Source organism: Rasamsonia byssochlamydoides, assembly GCF_041956645.1.
Source record: "Rasamsonia byssochlamydoides strain NRRL 3658 unplaced genomic scaffold VTN77scaffold_88, whole genome shotgun sequence".
NCBI lineage: Eukaryota > Fungi > Ascomycota > Eurotiomycetes > Eurotiales > Trichocomaceae > Rasamsonia > Rasamsonia byssochlamydoides.
The window spans coordinates 93,681-117,978 of NW_027192471.1; the positions used below are offsets into that span (position 1 = coordinate 93,681).

General features: G+C 51.8%; 11 protein-coding genes across 11 annotated transcripts; 4 read left to right on the forward strand and 7 right to left on the reverse strand.

The window, feature by feature from the left end:
- Nucleotides 1-836: 836 nt before the first annotated feature.
- On the reverse strand, nt 837-2,636 carry VTN77DRAFT_9388 (uncharacterized protein; the record flags this gene model as incomplete). Its single annotated transcript, XM_069425990.1, has 1 exon — nt 837-2,636. One exon carries the CDS (start codon nt 2,634-2,636, stop codon nt 837-839), a length of 1,800 nt encoding a protein of 599 aa, XP_069273910.1.
- Nucleotides 2,637-3,159: 523 nt separating this feature from the next.
- VTN77DRAFT_9389 (uncharacterized protein) lies at nt 3,160-4,557 on the reverse strand (the record flags this gene model as incomplete). Its single annotated transcript, XM_069425991.1, has 2 exons — nt 3,160-4,146; nt 4,216-4,557. 2 exons carry the CDS (start codon nt 4,555-4,557, stop codon nt 3,160-3,162), a joined length of 1,329 nt encoding a protein of 442 aa, XP_069273911.1.
- Nucleotides 4,558-5,234: 677 nt separating this feature from the next.
- On the reverse strand, nt 5,235-6,091 carry VTN77DRAFT_9390 (uncharacterized protein; the record flags this gene model as incomplete). Its single annotated transcript, XM_069425993.1, has 3 exons — nt 5,235-5,409; nt 5,472-5,776; nt 5,831-6,091. 3 exons carry the CDS (start codon nt 6,089-6,091, stop codon nt 5,235-5,237), a joined length of 741 nt encoding a protein of 246 aa, XP_069273912.1.
- A 781-nt stretch (nt 6,092-6,872) lies between these two features.
- VTN77DRAFT_9391 (uncharacterized protein) lies at nt 6,873-8,450 on the forward strand (the record flags this gene model as incomplete). The annotated part of the gene is made up of 4 exons (XM_069425994.1): nt 6,873-6,875; nt 6,929-6,994; nt 7,065-8,130; nt 8,200-8,450. 4 exons carry the CDS (start codon nt 6,873-6,875, stop codon nt 8,448-8,450), a joined length of 1,386 nt encoding a protein of 461 aa, XP_069273913.1.
- Nucleotides 8,451-9,487: 1,037 nt separating this feature from the next.
- On the reverse strand, nt 9,488-11,514 carry VTN77DRAFT_9392 (uncharacterized protein; the record flags this gene model as incomplete). The annotated part of the gene is made up of 3 exons (XM_069425995.1): nt 9,488-9,614; nt 9,680-10,821; nt 10,876-11,514. 3 exons carry the CDS (start codon nt 11,512-11,514, stop codon nt 9,488-9,490), a joined length of 1,908 nt encoding a protein of 635 aa, XP_069273914.1.
- Nucleotides 11,515-12,110: 596 nt separating this feature from the next.
- On the reverse strand, nt 12,111-12,719 carry VTN77DRAFT_9393 (uncharacterized protein; the record flags this gene model as incomplete). Its single annotated transcript, XM_069425996.1, has 1 exon — nt 12,111-12,719. One exon carries the CDS (start codon nt 12,717-12,719, stop codon nt 12,111-12,113), a length of 609 nt encoding a protein of 202 aa, XP_069273915.1.
- A 1,424-nt stretch (nt 12,720-14,143) lies between these two features.
- Nucleotides 14,144-15,480, reverse strand: VTN77DRAFT_9394 (uncharacterized protein; the record flags this gene model as incomplete). Its single annotated transcript, XM_069425997.1, has 5 exons — nt 14,144-14,352; nt 14,416-14,503; nt 14,571-14,968; nt 15,041-15,136; nt 15,198-15,480. The coding sequence occupies 5 exons, from the start codon at nt 15,478-15,480 to the stop codon at nt 14,144-14,146; spliced, it is 1,074 nt and encodes a 357-aa protein (XP_069273916.1).
- A 532-nt stretch (nt 15,481-16,012) lies between these two features.
- VTN77DRAFT_9395 (uncharacterized protein) lies at nt 16,013-17,044 on the reverse strand (the record flags this gene model as incomplete). The annotated part of the gene is made up of 3 exons (XM_069425998.1): nt 16,013-16,060; nt 16,122-16,889; nt 16,967-17,044. The coding sequence occupies 3 exons, from the start codon at nt 17,042-17,044 to the stop codon at nt 16,013-16,015; spliced, it is 894 nt and encodes a 297-aa protein (XP_069273917.1).
- A 1,387-nt stretch (nt 17,045-18,431) lies between these two features.
- On the forward strand, nt 18,432-19,934 carry VTN77DRAFT_9396 (uncharacterized protein; the record flags this gene model as incomplete). Its single annotated transcript, XM_069425999.1, has 1 exon — nt 18,432-19,934. The coding sequence occupies one exon, from the start codon at nt 18,432-18,434 to the stop codon at nt 19,932-19,934; it is 1,503 nt and encodes a 500-aa protein (XP_069273918.1).
- Nucleotides 19,935-21,053: 1,119 nt separating this feature from the next.
- On the forward strand, nt 21,054-22,068 carry VTN77DRAFT_9397 (uncharacterized protein; the record flags this gene model as incomplete). The annotated part of the gene is made up of 3 exons (XM_069426000.1): nt 21,054-21,203; nt 21,292-21,581; nt 21,648-22,068. 3 exons carry the CDS (start codon nt 21,054-21,056, stop codon nt 22,066-22,068), a joined length of 861 nt encoding a protein of 286 aa, XP_069273919.1.
- Nucleotides 22,069-23,048: 980 nt separating this feature from the next.
- Nucleotides 23,049-23,687, forward strand: VTN77DRAFT_9398 (uncharacterized protein; the record flags this gene model as incomplete). The annotated part of the gene is made up of 1 exon (XM_069426001.1): nt 23,049-23,687. The coding sequence occupies one exon, from the start codon at nt 23,049-23,051 to the stop codon at nt 23,685-23,687; it is 639 nt and encodes a 212-aa protein (XP_069273920.1).
- Nucleotides 23,688-24,298: the final 611 nt, after the last annotated feature.

Consider the following 24,298-nt stretch of genomic DNA (forward strand, 5'->3'; position numbering starts at 1 on the left):
TGGAGGAGGTTGGTAGCCTTGAGCCTGCGGCAGCCCCGTCACTGTCGCAACTCGGCCCGTCCGACGCGCTGAGACAAGCCGACGACGGCTCTTCAATTTGCTTTTGCAGAAGCCGCTAAGTTCGTGACTAAATGAACTTGGGTTAGTAGTGAGCAGGTTGCTGGGGATGGCTGCTAATTATTAATTAGATCATAGGTCGCGTTCGGGAGGCCATGGCGGGCGCTGCCGATGCCGATGAATTCATGCTCCACAGCATTAAACGCATAACCTAGTAACTACAGTACACAACTTTCATCAAATGTACTCAATACTTATAAGAGTACTAAAAAATTTCTATATAAAAGTTTTAGATTAATCAAAGATCTATAAGAAAATGCATTTTATTAATATAGTTGCTATACAAGGATGTTGAGAAATAATTCAATCAATTCGTCAAGATTTGCGGGAAAATGGGTATGAACTAGTACGATACCCTGGTGGAGGCCAATCTCCACGCAGCAACACTCTCTCTGTATCACTATCGCTGCAGCGCGGACGTCATCACGCTTATCGATCTACACCAGCACGGTCATACACATTGCAAGATGCCCAAGGTGGGGGACATGGCGAATTCATGTGATTGGCATCAAGCCTTGGTATCTATTGGTCTTCATGGCATCTAACTCATCTGGTCTTTTTGTAGATGAGACGTCGAACGGCGATGATGATGATTATGCAGATGTAAGAATAAGGTATGATACAAGGATGACAAGCCCACCAACGCCATTAAACCATCCAACGACCAAGTTTCCAATAAAAAAAAGTATATATCCCAGTAGAAATATGCCAGGAAATCACTACCGTTTCACCTTCTTCTTCTCGGGCTCCTCGTCATCACTGATCTCCGCATAGATGGGCTTCGGCTGCGTCTTCTGCCACGCCCTGGTGAAGATCGGCTCCTTCTCCGCCTTCTCAGCGTATTTGAGCAGGGCCTCACGAGGATCTTCGTCCCGCATCGAACTCAGCGGGATGTTCTCACGAATATGTCGCTCATCGGGCTGCGATTTGGCGAACGGCGTTTGCGCCGGCAGATGTGGCCGACGAGGATCGCGAGAACGGCCCGACACGGTGAGCCCGACGGTAGGATGCCGTGCAGACCAGCTGGCTGCCGCCGCGTGTGGAACACCGTTGGGCCCGACGACGATGGAGTCGCCTGAGAATCCCTCCGAGAGATCGGTCGTAAGGTTCGGATCGTCGTCGACATGCCGCCGTTTGGGAGCCTTGGACATGACCAAGGTTGCACCCTTGGTGGACATGTTGGGGTTGTAGAGCACGTGGGTCTCCGCGTTGGCAGAGCCCGTCAGGATCTGATTCAGCTTCTCGTGCCACAGCACGGTGATGAGCGGAGAGCCCGGCGTGACGGGGGTGACGAGCTCCGGTTTTAATGTCGCCGGGTTCAGGATATGAAGATGACCGGTCTCGGAGCCGGTGAGTATGTTCGCAGATGTAGGCGAGAATATGATGTTGGAGGTCGGGTAACGGCTCGAGGAGGAAGGGTGCGCAACCGTCGTGATGGGCTGCTTGAACTTCCTCGTATCCCACAGCTTAATCGTATCATCGCCCCCTTTGGTCACGACCAATCTACCATCGGCGCTGATATCGATCCCGCTCGTCCATGTATCCCGCGTATGGGCGTCCCGGATCTCAGCAGCCGGTCTCGTAAAGGGTCCATTGCCACTCCACATGATAAGACTGCCATCAAAAGCCGCCGCAACCAGCACATTGGGCCCTCCTTGCTTGGGAGACGCCCAGGCAACGGCCGTCATCCTGCTTCTCCCAGCGGCCCCAGAAGCCCTGGACTTGTGGACAATGACCTCCTTCTGGGAACGTCCCACATTGACATCCCATATTCGCACCGTACTGTCGGTACCGGCAGTCGCGCAGATGTTGTAATCAGTCGGACTCCACGCCCCACTCGTCACCTCCGAGATATGGCCCTTGGTGTTGTGCATGTCGCGCAGGTACATATCGCCCTTGACGAACTCGGTCAGGACATTACCGTCGCGGTCGAGAATCTTGGGCTGTGGCGTGGCCGGCACGACGAGCACCTGGCTGGGCGAGATGGGATTGAATTCGACATGGTGGACCGGCTGCGTCTCCTGCGCGGCGGACTGCTTCTTCGCACTGGGGTCGACCGACTTGAACGCGCGGAGCGTCGTGGGCGTCATCGACGCAAAGTCATGGAATTTGATCGTGCAGTCGGTCGAGCCGGAGATGAGACGGGCTCCAGATAAGTCTACCGTTAACGTCGTCACGGCGCGTTCGTGTGTCTTGAGAACGAGCTCATGCGACACGGGGAACTCATCCTCATCTTCGTCGTCGTCATCGTCGTCGTCGTCATCTTCATCCTCTGATGCTTTATCGTGGTCATCATTCTCTATAGAATTTGGACGATGCTTCAATTCCTCTTCCCCGTCTTCCTTCTTCTCCTTCTCGTGATCCGTGCCATCCTCGCCATGGCGTTGCTCCGGTGGCTTCACCTTCACCTCCGCCCGCTTGGTGCGGTCAATCTGAGCGCTGACATCGGCTTTTCGTTCCTGTTTCCCAAAACTGGTGGGGAAGAATTTCTTGAAGGCTTCTTCGTCAAACCCGTCCATGTTGCCGGGCGTTGGTTGTAGCTGTGCATACTGTGCTGTACTTTTGGACTTTGTTCAGGCGTGACATAAGATGGCGGGACTGTTTGCAATGTTTGCACTAGCTCCCTTTTAGGTATACAGCAGCACATACTGTACAGACTGTAGACTTCAGCAAACGATGGCTTCAATTCCATCAACCAGGTTTAGATAGCTAAGTAGGCCTTGAACTGAAGACACTAATATAAATACTGTCAATCACCCTGGCTATCTCCAGAATTCAGTGACAGACTTAATGCCAATCAGAACATCAGGCTGCGGCAGCAAGCCGCAATCATGCAATGGGAAATAGTGCGACAAGTGGAAGCAAGAATAATAAATTAAATAAGTGCCACTTATGTCAATAGTATACATGCCTGGTTAACTTTCCAGGAAGTGCTCGTTTTATACCCCGTAACATAGCTGCACAGGATTGTGGTCTGCACAGCACGATTGACAAGCAATATCAGAAGATGCTTTATTAAATGATCCCCCCAAGACTGCCTGTCTATTCAGGTCCTCCTCCTCCCCCATTGGCTACTGGCTTGGCTTCTGGCTCTTTATCTTGCTTTTTCATCAGCTCACCACCAAAGAGCTCTCGTGCTTCTCTTTCCCTGCGCTCGCGCTCGAGTTTGCGTTTCTTGGCCACCCGCTCCATCTCACTCTCCGAAATGCCTTCGTTGCCTGCAGCAGGAAGATTGCCAGATGTGCGCTTTTGCGCACTGCCTGGTCCGGCAGGGTCCAGTTTTTCGATCTGCTGGCAGTGATACACCTTCTTGGCGATGCCCTTGAGACGTTTTCTCTGGTCTGGGTCCGAAGACACCGGCGAGTATGACTCTAGCAATTTCGAACATTCCGACAAGGTGCTCAGCAGTTTTGTCCGGATCACTGCCAGCGGGTTCGTTGGATCCGTGTCTGTGGCGTCGACCACCGGAGGAAGTTTGATGTCAATGTAGAATTGGGCCAGAGGCTGATCAGCAAGGAGGAAGGCGGAGAGCCAGATCTGCGACGGGGTGTAGAAAAAATAGGCGTCCGTTATTTGGGCCGCCATTTTGAGGATCTCACGAGCCTTGCCGTGCGCATTGGCAATGCGCGTCGATATCGACACTGGTCGATCAGCCTGAGAGGAGGGGAGAGGAGGTATTGAATGCAATGCCTGTTTTAAGCTCTCAGGTGTCTGGCCCATGTGATGCGGGCCTGGCTTTCCCTCGCCCTGTGCGATAGCCTGCAGTTCCATCACTCCGCCCTCGAGGCCGCGAAATGGGTGGCGCACGTCGAACGTGAACCGGAGGCCTTGAGTCAACGTAAATTCCGGAGCAATTACCTCCTCAGGTTTTGTGATCCCTGGCACTCCATTTGCGAATTCCCGCAGGGACATATAGTAGTTATCGGTCTTGGTAGCAAGGAAGAGAGCACACGGCATGATCGACTTGGGGTGGTAGGTCATGACGGAATTTGTGAGGTAAAAGCGACGGAGATATTGAATAGCTGTCGCCTGTAGGAGACAAAATTAGCCCTGAAAGTGTTCTCCTGCGGTTGAAGAACTGCAAACTTGTCCACGTACCCTCACCATGGTCGGTAATGGCGGCTTATACGTATCGCCCAGCTCCAGGGTCTGCTCGCAGTAATACCTCACAAACTCCACCTCTTCCTCCGGCGTCAGACACTCGACATCCTTTTCGATCACCGCTTCCGCTTTCCCTTCCACATCACTGGGATTTGGTGTCGAGTTCTCGGCGGTCGACGGCGTGGCGGACCGATGGGCCTCGCGTACCCGCTTCTGTGCAGCTCGGATGCGCTCGCTGGCAAGGGCGTTCGTGTTGGCACGCAGTGAGTTCAACGAGTCCCTGGTAAAGGACCAGAGACGGTACTGCGTCGAGGACCGGTAGATCTCATCCTCGATCATGGTGGTTGTGCTCGCAGGAGTTTTTCTCCAGATTCTCTCGTATCGTGCAGGTGAGCCGCGGCCTAGACTTGTCTCGAAGACGTCGTGATGTGACCGCTCCTTGCGCCGTTGACCCAGGAGGAACTAGCAACCGTCATAACTTTGATGATGTTAGTGTGCCAGGTAGAATTTTAAGATGGCGGCATTGTGACTCGTCAGCCCTATCGTTCGCTTTCACGGACGTCGTCGAGCTCGGTTTGTTAAAGGTGATTGCTTTGTGAGGAATGCTTATCGATAGACGGGTCCCGGAGCTTAGCTGAAAGCCCGCCCACTTCTACCAGCCTACGACGACTCTCTACCTGCTACGCATCCACTCGTCGACTTACTTAAGAACATCTTATTCTATTATAAAGACAACGAGACGTAAGACTAAAGCGCTGAAATTCTAGTCGCAAACCAGAAGGCGTAAAGAGAGATTGTGCTATATACCCACAAAATGCCGCGATGCATGAAATCCAAAGCCAAGGAAAAGATGCTAACCATATCGTGCCCTGTAACTAACTGCCAACTATAAACACCCAAATGATATAGACAAAACCAAACAGGAAAAAAAAAATAAAAGCCAGGGTTCGCCAGGCACCATACGCTCAACCCGTTTTCAGCAGCCCCGTAGATCGTGCAATTCATTACTGCGTCAATCATGATTCTCCCAAAAGCCGTGCAGTGATATCGCCCATGTATGCCTCCTCCAACTCGTAATCTTGACCACCCATACGGTCAATTCCAACATACTTGAAGGCGGCCACGACACGGTCCACATCGAAGCCCATGCTACAAAACCGGTCAATGAGATCCTTGTTGTATCCGTCATACCTAAGAGTGCACGATCAGTATGAGAATTCGAATCATCTTCGGACAGGACAGGGTTCTCATACGCGGCAAGGGCATCGCGCTCCTCGTCTTCCTTCGCCTTGCGTTCCTGCTCCCGAATGGACTCTTCAGTCACACCGCCACTGCCCTCTCCGAGCTGCTTCTTCGGTGCGCCGGCGTAGATGACGGCCCACTCCCGTGCAACGCGCTCGAACTCTTTGGGCTTCCGGAGGAGCATATTCGCCACCTCTGCATCCTGAGGGTCTTTGGGCTCTGGTGTGCTCAAAAGCGACTGTAACGAGAGGAGAGCAGATTTGATCGTGAGGACGGGAGACCATGCCGTAGAGAGGGTGTCGAGGCAAATAGCTCCCTGTGCCACTATCAGCATCGTTTTTTCCCAAGTCTGAGAGATTCAACCACTAACCGTTTGGCTGCTGACATTGGGATGCCAGACTTTGGTCTCAAACTTCATGATGGGCGGCCGGAAAGGATATTCGTTGGGTATCCTGATGTCAACATAATAGGTGCCATCCTCGTACGGAGTCCCGGGAGGGCCGCGAAACGAGCCGCGCAGATGGGTGAGGTCATCACCACCGCCAACTGGCTCAGCGGTCACTTGCGAATGGGGATCCGCATGGATATCCGCAATCTCTTTGGCAATGCGGCGGGCACGGTTCGAAGCCATGACGACAGCTGCCCGAGGGAGTCGCGGGCGTGGAATCAGTCAGGATCGAATGATCTATGTACAGAAATACGATGGAAATAACGATTTAACAGAATCAAGGGCACAGCTGAGCAAGTTGATCAAGGCGGGGGAGAGGGGGTAGAAACGCCCGATCGACGATTGAGGCACAAGCAACGTTTAAGCACGGTATGTTCTAGGCTGCAGAGAGCGCTAAGGAAGGAGTCAGGCAGCAAAAGCAGGATAGATTATATTCCAAACACTCCTCGAGGGCCAATCTGGATGAGCGATATGCGTGGAAACGAGCAGAATACGAATGGGACCAGGCGGCCTGTGGCTCAAGGCTCAGCCTGGGTTGTAGTTCTAGCTAGAAGCTTCCGGTTGGTCTGAGTCAAGCAGATCTGCAAAGAAAGGATTCTCAGCATTAGTCATGAATATGGAGGATGGCAGAGAACCCAGCACAGTCCAGACAGAGGCGTGGAGGGTTGGATTGAGCGGGCGTGACGCAGCCTTGGCAGCCTCGTCATTGCATGGTTGCTTTTTCCTGACGTGGACAAAGCTGACTGCCTGGAAGCCGTGTCACGTGACAGCAGCAGCAGCAGCAGCAGCAGCAACAACAGTCAGTTGGCACCGGAGGCGATGGCGACAAGCTCAGCTTCTGCACTCCCTTCCAGCTCCAACCACGCCTCTTGGCCAGCTTCCTTTATCTGAGTTAGACGGGGGTATCTACTTCATTTTATCTGTGTTGCTAGTCTCTGCTTGTTGACTGTCTCAGCCCCCGACCATGGTATGTATTGCTGCCCCTTCGGTGTCTGCACCTGCTAACATGTCTGTGAACAGGGTAATCAACAATCTAGTTTCGGTGGTGCTGGAGGGGGCGATGGAAGGGATGAGAAGAGCAAGAAGGTATGCGACCTTTGAAATAGAAACTAATTCTTCTCTTGTTCTTGGGGATGCTGTTGCTAACTCAGCGCAGGACAAGCCCAAGTACGAACCGCCACCACAGCCTACGACTCGTGTCGGACGCAAGAAGCGCAAGCAAGCCGGTCCAAGTGCCGCGGCGAAGCTCCCCACCATCGTCCCGAATTCGAGATGTAAATTACGATATTTACGAATGCAGCGAATCCACGACCATCTGCTGCTCGAGGAGGAGTATGTCGAGAACCAGGAACGTATCCGGAAGGCGAAGGCTCAGGCGAACGCCACACCCTCTGCGACCGGCGATCTGGACGCGCTAGACAGAAATGCGGACGAGAGGAGTCGAGTAGATGATATGAGAGGCAGCCCGATGGGCGTGGGTACTCTGGAGGAAATGATTGATGACGACCACGCCATCGTCTCCAGCGCCACGGGTCCCGAGTACTACGTTTCGATCATGTCCTTTGTGGACAAGGATTTGCTGGAACCAGGAGCCAGCGTCCTCCTCCATCACAAGACGGTGTCGGTGGTCGGAGTGTTGACCGACGACACAGACCCCTTGGTATCAGTGATGAAGCTCGATAAGGCGCCCACAGAGTCCTACGCGGATATCGGAGGCCTGGAGTCACAGATCCAGGAGGTTAGAGAGGCGGTCGAGCTGCCGTTGCTGCATCCTGAGTTGTACGAAGAAATGGGAATCAAACCGCCAAAGGGTGTTATTCTCTACGGAAGTCCGGGCACGGGGAAAACGCTTCTTGCCAAGGCGGTGGCCAACCAGACGAGCGCCACTTTCTTGCGCATCGTGGGCAGTGAGCTGATCCAGAAATACCTCGGTGATGGTCCTCGGTTGGTGCGGCAGATCTTCCAGGTCGCCGCCGAGCACGCTCCGTCGATAGTCTTCATTGACGAGATTGACGCGATCGGAACGAAGCGGTACGACTCGACTTCTGGTGGTGAGCGAGAAATCCAGCGGACCATGCTGGAGCTTTTGAACCAGCTGGATGGATTTGATGACCGTGGTGATGTCAAGGTCATCATGGCAACCAACAAGATCGAGAGTCTGGACCCGGCCCTGATCCGTCCTGGACGGATTGACCGGAAGATCCTGTTTGAGAATCCTGATCGTAAGTTTTCGCTTTTTTTTAAAAAAAAGTTTTTGATTTTGGCAGAAGACTAATATGGCTTTCTACTAGAAAACACAAAGAAGAAGATTTTCACGCTGCACACGTCGAAAATGTCTCTCAGCGACGATGTGGACCTTGAGGAATTGATCAGTCAGAAGGACGACCTGTCGGGCGCAGACATCAAGGCCATCTGCTCTGAGGCAGGTCTGATGGCGCTGCGCGAGCGGCGGATGAGGGTACAGATGGACGATTTCCGGGCGGCACGAGAACGGGTCCTGAAGACCAAGAGCGAGAGCGAGCCGGAGGGACTGTACCTGTAGTTGACGTCGTCTCACATTGTCGTTGCTTGACGGTAGACACACGCTTATGTACTGTATCTACTCTATCAATAAAGAGTATTGACTAGACTACGCTAGACTACACTGGACTGAGCTGAACTGAACCGAGCATTTATCCGCCTAAGGACTGGCTCATCCATCTAAGGACTGGCTCTAATTTGTGTATTCCCTAAGGTAAGGTTGATCTTTATCTTTTCCTATTTCATCCTAGGCAAGGTAATCTATCTATCCACCTGATCTGATCTGATCTCATCTGATCTGATCCGATATGATTTGATTTGAGGTGATAGATCTTATCTTATCACTAATAATCCGATAAGAAAAAAAAAGATGCAAGAAATGAGGCAAAAAGAGCACAACAACCCGGGAATCTATTCCGCTCCTCCTCTTCTTCCTCCCCGTCTTCGTTATACTATTGAGAGATCAGATACTCTGTACAGTACGGAGTATATATATATGTGTGTGTATATTCAGTGAATTTATCCTTTTTTTTTTACCGTTTATTTATTTATTTATGTGAAAAAGGAACTGATCCCAGCCAAGAAAAGAAATTTAAAGTACGGAGTAAAAAAAAAGAAGTAGCCGACGAAGAAGGAAACGAAGTAAAAAAAAAAAGAACAACAAAGAAATTCTATTTCTTTCATTTGGAACATGACGATTAAAATAAACCTCCTTCCCTCCCCTCCTTTTTTCCACAAGCCCAGTCTACTCTAGATAAAAAAAAAATCAGGAAACAAAAAGAAACAGGAAACAAAACACAAAAAAACGGAAAACACACCTGGGTTGGGCCACCCTTCAAATGGGTAGGTGAGGGGGAGGAAGGAAGGGGGGGGGGGAGACAAAAACATGAGATGATGGAAAAGTCGTTTCGTTAGTTAATCAGGTTAGGGAATGAATGTATATGCAGCAGTTCAGTTCCCTTTTACACTTTTGTTTATATTATAAACTTGAAAGTCTGTGTGTTGCCTTTTTTTTATCGTTGCATTTTTTTTTGTGTGTTTTTTGTCTGCTGTAACACTTCAGACAGCACCCTCCGAAAGCATCTTCTTGCGGAGGTAGTTCTTGTACTCTCCAATCGTGCCGTCCCATCGGCGGATGGTCTTGTTTTCGCAGACCATGATGTCTTTGGCGATCTTGTCGAGGAGTCTGCAGCCAACGTTAGCAATGAATATTACTATATGAGAAAGAAGGGAGGAAGGAAGGCGACTTACCGGAAGTCGTGAGACACGACAACGACACCACCGTTGAACGCGTTGATAGCGTCGGCCAAACTGTCGATGGTTGGAATGTCCAGACCGTTCGTCGGCTCGTCCAGCAGGAGCATGTTGGGCGCTTCGATGGCCAGCAGGGCGAACACGATACGGCTCTTCTGACCCTCGGACAACGTACCCATCAGCGCCGTCTGCGCCTCACCCGTCAGACCGTACCGACCCAGCTGCTGACGCCAGTACTGGTAGTCCTGGCTCTTGTCGGCGAACTTGTCGCGCACAAAGTCCAGCGCCGACTTGGTCAGGTCCAGCTGCTCCGCGGAGTGCTGGCTGTACAGGCCCAGCTTCAGGTGCGTGTGCCGGCTGATCCGACCGCTGGTCGGGGTCAACTTGCCGGTCATCAGACGGAGCAGTGTCGACTTGCCCACACCGTTCGGGCCGACCAGCGCCGTTCGAGAGTCCATGTCCACACCGAAATCGAGGTGCTCGTACAGCGCGTCCTCCGGCTTGCCCGTGTACGAGAAGGTCACGTCATCAAACGACAGCACAGGCGGGGGCAGCTTCTCAACGTTGGCGAAGCGGAAGGTGAAGACCTTGTCCGGGATGACCGGCTGGATGAAACCCTCGGCCTCCATCTTGTCCAGGATCTTTTGACGGGACTTGGCCTGACGGACCAGGTTGGCGTAGGTACCGGCCGAGGCAATGAACTTCTTGATGTGAGCGATTTCCTCCTGCTGCTTGTGGTAGGCCTTCATCTGGTTCGTCTCCTGCTCCGTGCGGGTCTTGTGGTACGAGTCGTAGTTACCACCGTAGTACAGCAGCTTCTTCTGGCGCATATCGATCATGTTGGTGCAGACGCCGTTCAGGAAGTCCTGCGAGTGAGACACCAGCACCAGCGTGCGGTCCCATTTCTTGAGGTACTCCTCAAGCCACACACAGGCCTCGAGATCCAAGTGAGCGGTGGGGTCGTCCAGCAGCAGCAGCGACGGCTTGACGAAGAGAGCCTTGCCCAGGGCGACACGCATTCTCCAGCCTCCGGACATGTCCTTGGTCTTCTTCGACATCGTGCTCTTGTTGAAGCCGAGACCCGTCAAAATCAGAGCCGCACGGGTGTGGAAGGTCGACGGGTCCATGTTTTCCATACGCTAGCAGACGTTAGCAAATTGTCTGTTATTCCATCAATAGCGTAGTTCACTCACCTCATACAGATCCTCCAGGAGAGGGCTCTCCGGCCCGTCTCTCTCGAGGATTTCTTCGGCCAGCTTATCCAACCGCTCCATCTCGTTCTCTGCTTCCTTCACGACCCACTCCAGCGCGCCCAGCTCGCTTGGCGGGGCACCCTCATTCAGCAGGTAGATGTCGATGTGCTCGGGGATCGGGAACTCGCGCTTGTCGATGGCCTTGAGCAGGGTCGACTTGCCACAGCCGTTCTCACCCAGCAGACCATAGCGGCGACCGTAGTTCAGCTCGAGGGTGCTGTCGTTGAAGAGCACCTTTCCGTGGAAGACCAGCGAAGCCGACGTGATCTTGATGTCGCGGGACGAAGGCATGGAGGCGAGCACACCGGTCGTGACCCGATCGGACAGCCCGAACTTGTCCATCTGGGCAGTCAGCTTGTCGACTTCCTTCATCTTCTCCGCCGTCGTCGCGGGCTGGTCGTCCGTGGGCAACCCGTCATTGTCGCTGCCCTCCATCAGCTTCTCGGGAGTTTCCTCTCCATTGGCGGCCTTGGCCTTCGCTTCCCTCTTCGCTGCCAACTTCGAGGCACCGGTCTTCTTCTTATCGCCACCCTCGGCGGCACGCTTGGCCTGGCGGGCGGCCTTGGATGCAGACACCATCGTTGGCTAAGGAGTGTGAAAAAGAAAATCTCTATACAGGAAAAAAGACGATTGAGATAAGGTGTATGAGTAGATTAAGTTGGGGCTTAGGTCCAGGAAAAATGGATGGGAAGAGGTTGGAAAACCTAGTGGGGTTTGGTGACGCTCTTATCGATAGAATTAAAAACAAAAAGGCCCCGCTGTTCAAAAAAGAGGGCACAAAAATACCGGGTATCAGAGAGACCAAAACAGAAGAAAAAAGGAGATCGGCCCCCAGAGGTCGAGCAACAGTACACAAAGTCCTGGTGACTCTGGTGTGCTGCAGAAGCGCTGCTGGCAGTGTTGTGTGGGGGGAAGCCTTCGAGTAAGAATTAATGAATTAGTATTAATAAAATGTTTCTCTTTGCTCTGTTGCCGCCCTTCGAATTTTCGTGTGGAGCGCATCGCCGTCGCTGAGTGGCCGACAGACGTCACCGCCAAGCACGTGAAGTGGCAAGACAATTCATCCAGACGATTCTTGCCTGAGGAAGCAATGATATAGCAGATGCTACAGTACATCGTGTTGAACTACATCTAAGTCTATGAAAATGTGAGTGACATCTAATCTATCTAGACTATTAAATTCTGTTACTTAGCTCCTCCAAGAAAGCCTTCTCTTCCGGCCTCAGCTGCATCTGATCTGGCACCAGCACGACTCCCCGTCGAACCACCAGCTGTGGTTCACTCCCAGCGGAAGTCCCCTGGTCAGACGAAGAGGCCGGCGTCAGCTTACTTTCGATATCAATTCCCATTCCATTGTCGGTGGGTTTGCGTCGGCTGAGATCCTCCGGAGTCCACCAGTATATCGGAAATTTTCGCTGGATGTTATTCACGAGCAGGGCCGTGCCGAGCATGAGAGCACACCCGAGCAGCATAACCGGGATCAAATACCATCCCAGCTGCAGCGCGTCATCGTTCGTCACGGCAAGGAGAGCGGTGGCTCCGGCAGGCGGATGAACCGTTTTGGTCAACGCCATCAGCGCGGTGGTCGACGCGCAGGCCAGAGCACCGCCTAGCCAACGGATGGATTCGAAGTGCGGGCTCAGGGCGAACAACTTGCAGATGCCGACTCCGATGATGCTTGCGATCACTTGACCGAAAATGGCGTTTCGCGGTTGCGCGAGGGGCGAGTCTATCGCGTAGAATTCCAGCACTGCGGCAGCTCCCTGTGATGAGGATATCAGCATATGCTCGAGACAATCCTGATCGATTGCCTTGGCTTTTTTGAAGCAACTGGAAAGACAGGCTGTGTCTGATCGGAGGAGTACTTACAAAACTAGCGATAATGATGGGAGCTCCATGCTCCTGAAAAGACTGGACATGCCGTGACGCCGCCTCAATGATAAGTATCGCGCAGAAAATGCCAATGAACGCCCAGAAGATGCTGATGAGGTTCCCCACGCTCCTAGGCGGGTTCTTTCGGTATCCGAAGAAGTAGGCTATGGGATACGGAAGCAGTCGCCATGGCGGTGCTGGGAGGAACGGATTGAGGAATCGATCGATATCGAAACTCCAGGCGGAGAGGTCAGGGAGACGACGCATTGGAGAGAGAAGTGTGGAAGGAGGGTTTCTATAGGTATCTACGGAGTATAATAGAGAGGGAAATGTCGGTCCACACTTTCTCTTTCCTCAGAGAGTCATCCGTGGATCAAGAGGAAATAGACAAACGGGGGGCTCGAGAAGCCCTTTCGCGAAGAGACGATCCTTTGACTGACTGACTCCACGAGCAAACACCGAGCTCCCATTATTATTCCGGAGGCTGCCTCTATATATACAAACGACTAGAAAGAACGTCACGGGTAAACCGGTACAGGCCTCTCTCGAGTCTTGACAGGCACCGTCGTCCTAGTAGTTAGAAGAAGTAATAGTAGCTTCATAGCTCTTAGCTCATAGCTCTCTCCTTCAGCAGTCCCCATCACATCATCCGCACCATGATGAGCCATATCTCCGCGGATGGAAAATCTTGCAGCTTGGTTTGGTATTCTTCAGTCCTCGACCCCGTTTATGGCAACAACATCTGTCCACTCAGCGCCGATCCAGCGCGTTGCCGTTTGGTAATAGAAACCCGATCGGGTTTAGTGCGTATTTCTTCATGCCGGCAGATGACGCTGTTGATCGCAGCCATGTGGGCCGCGCCCTTTAATGGACAATGATGCATGCAGGTAAGAAGAGCTGTGAACTTTGTGAAGTATATATATACCTGCGTATGGACTACACGCCTCACCAAAGGAGTGTTCTTTTCGATGATGAGATGCGTCTTCGATCTTACTGTAGAGCTTGATTTAGTGTTCCAGGGATTGATTGGCGAGTTGACGCTAAGCAATCCTGACCAAATCCGGGGAAGGGCATCCACCAATCGTGACGGGACATCCCTTATGGCATACCTTATCAAGCTGCCACCTTGAAGACATAGGTATATATACTCAGCACGGACCTCAGAGAGGCTTGAGTTTGCTAGACAAGAAGTCTTGAAGCTAGAAGATCCCGCGACGAGAGCTGGGATTATATTGGTACCCGTTTGTTTGCTTCAGACATGTCTTAAAGTATCAATACGCAGTTACATATCTACATGTGCGCGTTCACATCGTCATGGTATTGTATATACACGCTATTAAACGTCCAGGGTCTTCCCCAGCTTGGAGCTTTCCTTCGCCAACTCGATCAGCCGGATAACCGCGCTGGCCTGCTCACCGCTGACGGGAACATCGCCCTCGCCAGCGAGCGCGCGTGCAAGTTGGCGGTAGTACTCCACCCACGTACTGGTCTCAGTGGGAACGACCTCCGCTGTGGGCTTGCCATCTTTGATGGTCGTGAGGACGCCTTTTGGTGAGTCGCATATGTTAGTTGCGGTTCCAGCTAATAAAGGCAGCTGTGAATACATACCGTATCTGTCGCTAGGCTCCTGGGCGTATTCTTTGTCGCCTGGTCTCAGACCCTTGATCAATTGTTCCTCCTGGATATCGAGGTGATACTGAGTTGAGCAGTTTTGTTAGCGTGGATTCGCAGCACAATTTCCAAGATCAATTCAGATTCCTTGCCTTCTTGAAGCTGCCCTGCTCTCCCCGGACCCAGAATCGCAGTTGCTTCTCTTCCGGGCTGACCACGGAGCACTTCACTGTCGCCAACAATCCGGATTTATAGTGCAACAGCACCGTGAACGAGTCTTCGAACCCAGTCGGGTTGTTCTCTCTCTGAGATCCAATGAAACCAGTCACCCGCTCGGGGAGACCAAACAGATGCACCGTTTGGTCGATCAGGTGCGTACCGAGATCGTAGATTGCGCCGCCGGCAGGCAGCACCTTGTATTTCCAGGAATCGGTGTTAGGAATCACAGGGCGGTAGCGGTCAAAGTGAGATTCGTATTCGACCAACCGGCCCAACGATCCATTCTTGATCAGCTTGGACAGGGTGACGAAGTCGGTATCCCAGCGGCGGTCTATAAAGGGCGTTTAGGGTCAGCGGGATTGCCTGATTCCATATGCACGGAGAGACTGAATCGAATACGCACTCTGATACACGGCCAGCAGTTTGCCTTGTTTCTTAGCCAAGGCAACGAGTTCGTCGGCCTCCTGGTGAGTCGGTGTGAACGGCTTCTCGACCACAACTACATGATTCAGTCTCCATTAGCCAAGCGATACTTTCAGGTTGAACTTCGACTGTCATACCATGCTTTCCTGCCTCCAGCGCCAATCTCGTCAGCGCGACATGGGAGTCTGGTGCGGTGGTCACAACCACCACATCAACGGCTTCATCCTTGACCAAGTCCTCTGCACTTCGGTATGCCTTGATGCCAGGATGATCCTTCTCCGCATCGTCATCGGGCTTGGGATGCCGCTGCACAATGGCGTACAGCTTGAAGTCGGGGACAGCCTGGATGAAGGGGATGTGGAAGATCTTGGCGCTGAAGCCGTAGCCTATAACGCCGACATTCCAAGTCTTGGACGCCATTTTCGTGACGAGTCCGTTTGTGTATGATGTATCTCAATGCAGTATCTCTCTCGGATGGTAGTTTGTCTGGGCTCAATTGGGGCGCAATCGGGTTATATATACAGTGTCTGACCCACCGGGATAACAGAGAACAGCTTGGAAATTAATACACGTGCACTTCCAAGTGAGGTAAAAACGGGAAAATAAAACTTGGATAGATACTGAAAAAGTCAAGCACCGCCACTCAGAATGCGTGACCTGACAGCAGGGAAATGGGCGTTGCGGCGCGGGGCAGGTCAACGCGAGCTTAAGCTTCAGCTTCAGGCGGGGCCGATGGTGGGGTTTGCGACTTCTACGAATGGCTTCGGCCATCCATCTGCTTCTCGCTGGTTCTAAACGCTACGTCCAATGCTAACGCATGATGATGATGCTCAGCGAACGAGAAAAGAAAAAGATTTCCTAATATTCGTCCGAAATGATGTCTCATCCAGGATAATCTATCGACATGCCATTGGCTCTTCGGAAAAAGGAGCTCATAATCCGCACCACGGAATCAGGATTCCTGGGCTACGGCAACGCATTTGGTGATCTCAACCCCGTCCTGCACGTTGGATCAGCAATGATTATTATTGTTGCAGGCCGGAGCTCAAATGAACACTTACCTTTTCTCCACTAGGCTCAAAGCTCTCTACCAGCCTGCTCTCGTACACCAAATTCGGATTGCCAACCACGTCGAGCGCTGGTTTCTCCTCGCCAACCTGGTGGCTGTATTGGGTTTTGGAGCGCTCCAAGATGCCCTCGAAATTATACCCCTTGCCTGTGCCCTCCCTGGCCGCTGCGCGCTTCTGCTCGACACTGCTGCGAACGTATTCGAGGTAGGGCGGATTGCCGGGGAAGAGAACGTTGTCTGCGGCCAGCACGGAACCGGGAGAGACCAACCCCAAGTGTTCACACAATTTCAGATCCGTTGTATATGCCGGCTTGTAGTGGTCGAGGAACAGTAGATCGATGTGCTTCAGCTGGCCCTCGTTGTAGAGCCGTTGCAGGGACAGATCGCTGCGTCCGATGACGACGCGGACAATGTCCCGGAGTCCAGCCAGGTCAACGAGCATGGTGGACACAGCGCCAAATTCGGGGTTTCTCTCGAGACTGAAATATCTCTTTCCTCCAGCTTCACGGACTGCATTTCCAAACAGGATCGCTGAATAGCCCACATAACCACCCAATTCCACCATGATCTCGGGCTTGACCTCGGCGATCAAGTCGGTGACGATCTTCCCTTTCAGGGGGCCAACATTCATGAGGTAGCGTTTCGTCCTGGCAAACTCATCGATAACATCCAGGACTTTGCGTGGATTGCCCCGGATCTCATCCAGGTTGGGTTGGCTATACACGTAATGCAGCAGCTCAATTTCGCGGCCATCATCAAACTACCCTGAGAGTCAGCATAATTGCCATTCACACACAATTTTCACTCAATGCATTCTTGACAGGTCTGAAGACTGACCCATGGTGTACCATCGAATTTCCGACGGATATAGGCACGACTGCTATCGAATTCCGAGGTGTTCGTAGAGCTCGCCATTGTAGTGTATTCAGTGCCTCAAAGACACCGTGATCAGGGTAACTGATTCGACTAGGTTGTAATTAAATACTTGAGCGATATTTATACACGAATAAGACAATCCTGGACTTGGGGAAAGCTGGGTTTGCCGTGCAGCTCTGTGTAACCCCCGCGGATTGAACTTTTGAACTTTCGGGTACGGAGTACAAGCATCGTCGTACAAAAGATTCTCTTCCGGTCGAAAAAGCGCTTAATTACTCATCCGCGGGGATTGTTGTAGATTCACACCATTTACTCTATTTCTAATATTGCCAGGCTAGTCTGATGCCAACACCCGTGTAGAACGCTGGAGACTTAAATAGTGGTGGCATCTGTCGTACAGAGTACATTAGACAATAGCTGTTGTTGCATTCAATTTATATAGTCCGATCTGTCAGCCGGCGGGCCGATTGCAGAGGAGTATACATAGTGCCATCCTTATATAGGGAGGCTCGGGGAAATCATAATTCTATCTAGTGCCCCCACCACTGCATTAGACAATAGCGTCCTTGTAATTGAAATGTCTCGAGTCATGTGTGTACTGTACCTGGCTCCAGCGGTTCTTTGTGTCGCCTTTTTTAGTACGAAGCAGTTATTCCACATAAAAAAAATAGCGGTGAGAACTTAACCTCAAACGCGAACACCTTCATTTTCACGTGAAGATAGATTCTCATATGAAACTCGTCTTATCTTCGTACATTGATAAGTAAAAATACCCCTCTTCACACGTCCGAAGTGAGGCTACGGAGTGGGTCATAGAGGGGCTCCCCAGCCTCCCAGCCTCCCACCAAACACGCCGAGACAAGCTGTTCGTCCTCTTTCAAGGCTTGCATCCTCAAAAATGATGTATCATGCAGACCTTTTTGCCTCATTGGCTGATCGGAGTCCGCTAACAGGGGCTGCCAACACAGCGATGACCTGGATGGCCGCAATGTGGCCCGAGCTCCTCCAGCGTCGTCATTTCTAAGACCCTCTTGGATGTACTTGCTCTGCACACTGTACAACATCACATAGCTGAGCGTTTCGCGGCAAAGAAGAAAAACATAACGCTCCACCGGCCTTTCCAATGGGGAATTCGCTATCTGAGGGGCATCACATGTCTGCCCCATTCTCCGGTCCTTCCATCCGTGCCAGTGATTCAGACTATGCAGCGATGACGTTCCGTTTCCGGTGGCAGGCTGGCAGCCAACACAGCAGCTCAGGTGGGCTCGACAAGCCCTTCAGAACCTAACGGGCATCCTACATAAGGTTATTATTTAACCTCCCCCGTTTGCATGGTCCGTGGAGAAGTTTGTGTTACAGATGGAGTGTATGTGATTGTCATCCGGTTCTCAGTGACACAAGGTGAACCTTCAGCCGGATTTAAGAGATGGCCCCGCGTCCCTCGATGCAGGCCATTCGCAAGCTGCAGAGCAGTGCTACGCTCTTCTGCGCCGGAGCTACTTCTTTTGATCTGGCGCGTTGCCTCCTTCAGCTGTATATTTCTCTCCTTCTACTGCCGGTCGACACCGCAGTCGTCCTCGGCGTCGCTGTTCTGGCATTCCTCCCTCTTCCTGATGACCAACTGCGACATCAACGCCGACTCCTCCTCCAAGATGCCCACTTCTATCCGAAAACTATCCTCATCACCGGCGTGGGAACGGTCCACGGACTCGTCCTTGCCCGTCAGTTCCACTATGCCGGTCACCGTGTCGTAGGCGCGGATGTAGGCTTACCGCCGATTCGCTCAGGTGGCAGCATGTCCATCGCGTTGAGCGCCTTCTACCGCATCTCCAAAACGCAATATGTCAGCAATCTTATCGATATCATTAACAGAGAGAAGGTTGATATCTGGATTCCATGCTCGGACCGAGCCTCTGCAATGGAAGATGGGGTCGCGAAAGAAACCATCGAGAGTCGCACGAGCTGCAAGTGCATCCACTTCGATGCCGACTTCGCCACCTGCTTCAGCCAGACGAGCCTTTTCCTCCAGTACGCGTCGGACAAGGGCTTGCCGGTCACGGAACGACATGATGTGCGGTCCCGCGATTCTATCCACAAGATCCTCAACCGGTCCCCGGACAAGGTCTTCCAAATTCGGAAGTTAGGATCTCCCCTCAAGGGAAAACCAAAGGACGCGATCATCTTGCCGAAGAGGACGCTGAGTCAGACATATTCGGATGTCAGCGAACTGATGGTCTCGAAGGAACACCCGTGGGTTCTCAAACAACGAGGCCGGGTTGGCAAGTATTGGGCAGATCTACTTTTGATTCAAGGTCGGGTGAAGGCGTTGAAGGTGCGCCCGTTTCGTCGTGAATTGAGCTGTGTATCGCGACTGGATGAAGGACTGTATGCGGCGATGGAGCAGCTGATGGAACGATTCGCGGAGAAGGGAGGGGTCCGGCTGACTGGCCATTTGTCTGTCAAGCTGATGGTGGATGAAGAAATCACCCCGCACTCTGTACGATATGCCACCTACATCGCTGGCTGTCGACAGGGTACTACGGCGGTCGGAGGTCTTCTGGACAACCCACCTCCTGACCTCTACCAACAGTATTTGGATGTCTTGACTCCTGAGATCAACGGAGTTGATGAGAAACCATCAGGGAAGTCGCCAGCCTCCGCAGGACCATTGGCAGTCCAACCAAGATTGCCCTGGCTTCCTGACGCGATAGATTACACTCTGAAGGGGCTGCAACGGCTACGGCACACGTCCAAACCTGTCGACATCTTGGCCGAGCAGCTGGAACAGTTTGTGGTGGGGGAGCACGCTCGGTTTTCCCGACTCGATCCTTTGCCGTGGTGGTGGCATCGACACATTAGTCGACCGCTGAACGACCTCGTCCTCCTTTTGAACGGGAATGTGGAGGCTCACGTGAAACGATTCCCGTGATGAATCTGAGTGGGAAATCATTCCCGCTTTCTATATGTTCCGCTGTTACGAGAAATGACACGCATGACATGGTGTTTTGGGTTGCATGAGAGTGTTTTCTTGGCTTGTGATTTTTGTCTGTTTTGGATAAATTTCTGCTACCCACTGACCATTGCAAGGGGTTTTCGCACCGATACGCTGGATTGCTTGTGCATACTTCGATCTTTTCTTTTGTTTTTCTCCTTCCGTTTTTCTCTACGGTTACTCCAGTCCAGTAGGGCTGAGTGCAGGGATGCATTAGATGTGGCTAGCCTAGTGTGGCTGAGTTTCTATATATAACTTTGGCACGTGAAGCTGAACCGTCCTAGACTGAGATGTAAACTTGAATTCGAACGGACTTGCTTTGGTCAAACAGGAGCTCTGCTAGATCTCGTTCATCATGATTCTATGTCATAACAGCCCTTGGAATAAATAATTTCATTACTATTGGGAATAACTACCGGATAGCTTTTGGTCAGCTGGATCTCCGTAGCAGTGTTGCGTGCATCCTGACCAATCATGGCGGTCGGCACGCAATCTCAGCGGCGCAGCGAGTGGCTTGGGCGGGGGCTAGCAATGGCGGTTCCCACTACTGTATGCCGTACGTGGCCCCCCCGTCTTCCGTAGTAACTAAGTGCCGCCCGTCATCAGTTGCCCGAGTGAATCTGGCTGTGCTGACGGAGAGCGCTGACGGCTTGCGTTTCATAGATCAATCATCAACTTGTCCTTCACGATCGTTGCTGCCATCCTGTCAACTCATCCTAAGGCTGCAACACCCTCGCACGTCTCTCTCAGACTGTCTTCCTGAGGTGCTATTTCCTGCCTATTCTTGTTTGTCGTGTCTTACAACAGACCCTTTGTATCCGTTCGCAGGTTTCGCGGAAGCCTAAGCGTAAACATCCCACTATTCCTTCCTGTTACCTCCCCTCTCCAACAACCACGACCAGTATCCACAGAATAACTTCGAGAATTATTCAGCGCCAGAATTACTTCTGCTTGCTTGACTGTCTATACGTTTCCTTTCCCGTGCGCCAGACGAGCCACGCCGCTTCGTCGTTTTCGTCCTATTTCTTTGCATAACGCCATCTCCGCTGAGCGATCATGAGACTGCCATCCACGAGTCCGGCACGGATAAAGAATATCATCCATGCGTTCCAGGCTTTTGTGATCTTCTTGGGGTGGGCGCTCACAATTGCCGTCTTCACCAAGGGTGATGGAATCGATGGGCGCTCAGCGTGGTATTTTGGTCTGGTATGTCACCAGGCTGATCTTCATTGAAATGAAATCATTTCTTCCCCTTCGTCTCGTGGGAGTGTGTTGACGTTTCTGCAACCGGCAGTGCTGGCTCACCGCCCCCGCGTTGATCTACCTCGTTGCCGTTCCCTTATTCCCCCGTGCACGGCGGTTTGGCAATGTCTATGCCTTCGCTACCATCGACTGTATTTTTGTCATCCTATGGTTCAGTGCCTGGGTCGGCGTTGCATCATTCGTCGGCGAAGGGAAGAGCAAGGGGGAGGCTGAACAGAAAAACAGCAAGAACCCAAAGTCGGGTTGCGACGCATTTGCCTATGGGAGCGCTGCGAAGTGCGAAATTAGTGAGGGGACGGTGATCCTCGGAGTTATCGTCTTGTAGGAGCCCAGCCTCTGGTTTCTTCCCTGTCGCTTGCCAGTCACTGACATGATCCACTGTTTTAGCCTTGGTTTTATCGCAACGAGTCTTATCTCCCTCCGCAATGTCTTCTACTTTCGTCGCACGGGGACCTTGCCGGATGCCGTTGCCGACCCAACCTTCGATGCGCAGACGAAAGCCGCATTTTCCTCCAATCCAGCCCAAGAGTTTGACGAGGAAGATGAGTTCCGATCCGGTCGGGCGGGCGACGGGCCCTCTCAGTACGGTCAAGATCGCGATGAGGATTATGCTCTCCTTCAGCAGAGCGAGACCGATGACATGGGCGGGCCCCATCACAGTGCCGTGCAGGGGGCCTATGACCCCACCGCTCCTAATCCGGGGTCAGTAATGCATGACTACGATACTAGCTACGGCGGTGCATATGGGCAACATTACAATCAACCATCTGAGTCCTATGGGAACACCAGGTATCCGCCGTATCCTTGACGCTAGCAGTACTCTGCTCGCACGACTTGGCATGATGTCAGGCGAGAGATGTTCTGGTGTCAGTGTTACGGAGGCATGTCGCAATGATTTTGTTATTCTGCATCTGCAATATCGTCGCGGATGAATGGAGGATTTCCGTGTTAGTTTGTTTGTTTTATACCAAAATTCTGTTTGTTCTGTTTGCGCGTTTCTTTTCTTTCTGCCTGTAATCTATTGATTTTGTGACAGGAAGGGTTCACTCGATGGATTTCAGCCGCGGTTCTGTCTGACAATGTTGGTTAGACACGAGGTAAATGAGTTCGAAGTCTTCAACGGATGATATGTCTTCAGTATTAATTCATGCTGCCAACGCTTATGAAGAGATGTGATGGATATTGATCCTTTGTTTTGCATTATGCTGTATATCTGGCTTTTCTGAGCTAGCTCTGAACAATCGATTAGAAAACAATGGAAAGTATGCATCACGAACAACTTGAAGGCAAGCATATCTATTGTAGTAAAAATCTTTCATGCAGTATATTTTTTAAGGCAATAGTATTTTGATATACTTTGAGCAGACAGGGATATCAGAAATCGATTGATTCGATTCTATTTGTCTGGAGTGCTGCAGAATGCCCGGTTTCTGCCACCGCCTTTGCTCCGCGGAGGCTTGTGGACAGCTGGCGGACGGAGCTTACATCAGTAGCATCAATCAATCAATCGACTTGCCCTGGCACCTTGAATCAGCGATTTTTGTGCCAGGTGTGAAAGCGAGTTCATCCTATTCTTGAAAGAGGAGAATACCTGTGAGCAGAATTCCACTGTACACAGCACAGTACTGCATCCTCCCTGCTACTGGCGTATTTCCGCGTCAAGCAGTCTATCTGTCAGGTGCGCACTCCTCAGGCAGTGCAAATGGCACGACACTAATATTACAATAATCTAGCAATAGGCACACATTAGATACTTCTCCTAATTTCTATCTTGTCGTCATCGTCATCATGTCTGCCTCCGATCTCGACAGCTTCACGCAATATCCGCTGCAGCTCGACCCGGCCACCAAAGCCATCTCCCTCGCCACGACAGAGGGCCTCTCTCCGGCACAAGCAGAAGCCATCAACTCAGAACTGCAATTGCTGAACAACCTGCACCGATCCCTCATCGGCCTCGACCCGCCCAACGTGCCCCCTCCCCCGCTCCCCATCAACCCCAAGCGCAGCGCACAAATCACCAAGCTGCGCGACACCGCCAACACCGCCTTCCGCAAAGGCAACTTCGCCGAGGCCGTCAAGCTGTACACCTACGCGATCGACATGGCCCTGGGCCGACCGCCCTGGGAACCGCTGGGCCTCGTCCGCGACGAGCTCTCGGGCCTGTACGCCAACCGCGCGCAGGCGTACATGTCGCAGCAGGCCTGGCCCGAGGGCTGGGTCGACGCCAAGAGCAGCGTCGAGTGCAAGCCTATCGGCAACGTCAAGGGCTGGTGGCGCGGCGGTAAGTGTCTCGTCGAGATGGGCCGGTGGGATGAGGCCCGCGCGTGGGTCGAGCAGGCCCTGGGCATTGAGGGGAAGGTCGGCGAGGGAGGGAAGGAGTTGGTTGCGTTGATGGAGGAGATTCAGCAGGGGAGTCAGAGGGTGTAATTTGCGTGTTGAGTATTGTTTTCGTTTTTTTTTCCCCGATTGATCCCGGATGGTCTATGATATTCTCATACCCAGTTGCTTTTGCTGGTTTTTTAATGTTCCTACCGCATTATGTTACCATTGCTGTTCCGTTTCATTGCATCGCATTGCATCTACGCAAAAGTTGATTTGTTTATTTATTTCAAAGGATAAAATAGGATAGGGATAATAGGGAAAGAGAACCAGGTCGGTATACTTTCATTCATTTATTGGTTGACGTTTACATTGACTTGAATGTCTACCTGTGAGGTCATTCATACTCATACTACGGGTTCACGGCGTCTGGTTACTGTTGTCTGGTGACTGGTGGTGGTTCGATAGGAGTTTTATAAATAGTTATATAAGAATAAGATAGATCATTGAAAGGTAGCCCAAAAATTTTTTTTCTTTTCTTTTGTTTTCCTTTTTTTTAACTGGATAAACGACAGCTCTGGTATCTACGCAGTACAGTAAACTAGAAGAAAACGAATGAAGGAAGAGCCAGCTCCATCCTATTATAAAAGTGTAGCATAGACTCTAGCAGAGGACTTATATACAATACCTAGGAACCGACATTATTATTGGGCAGATTT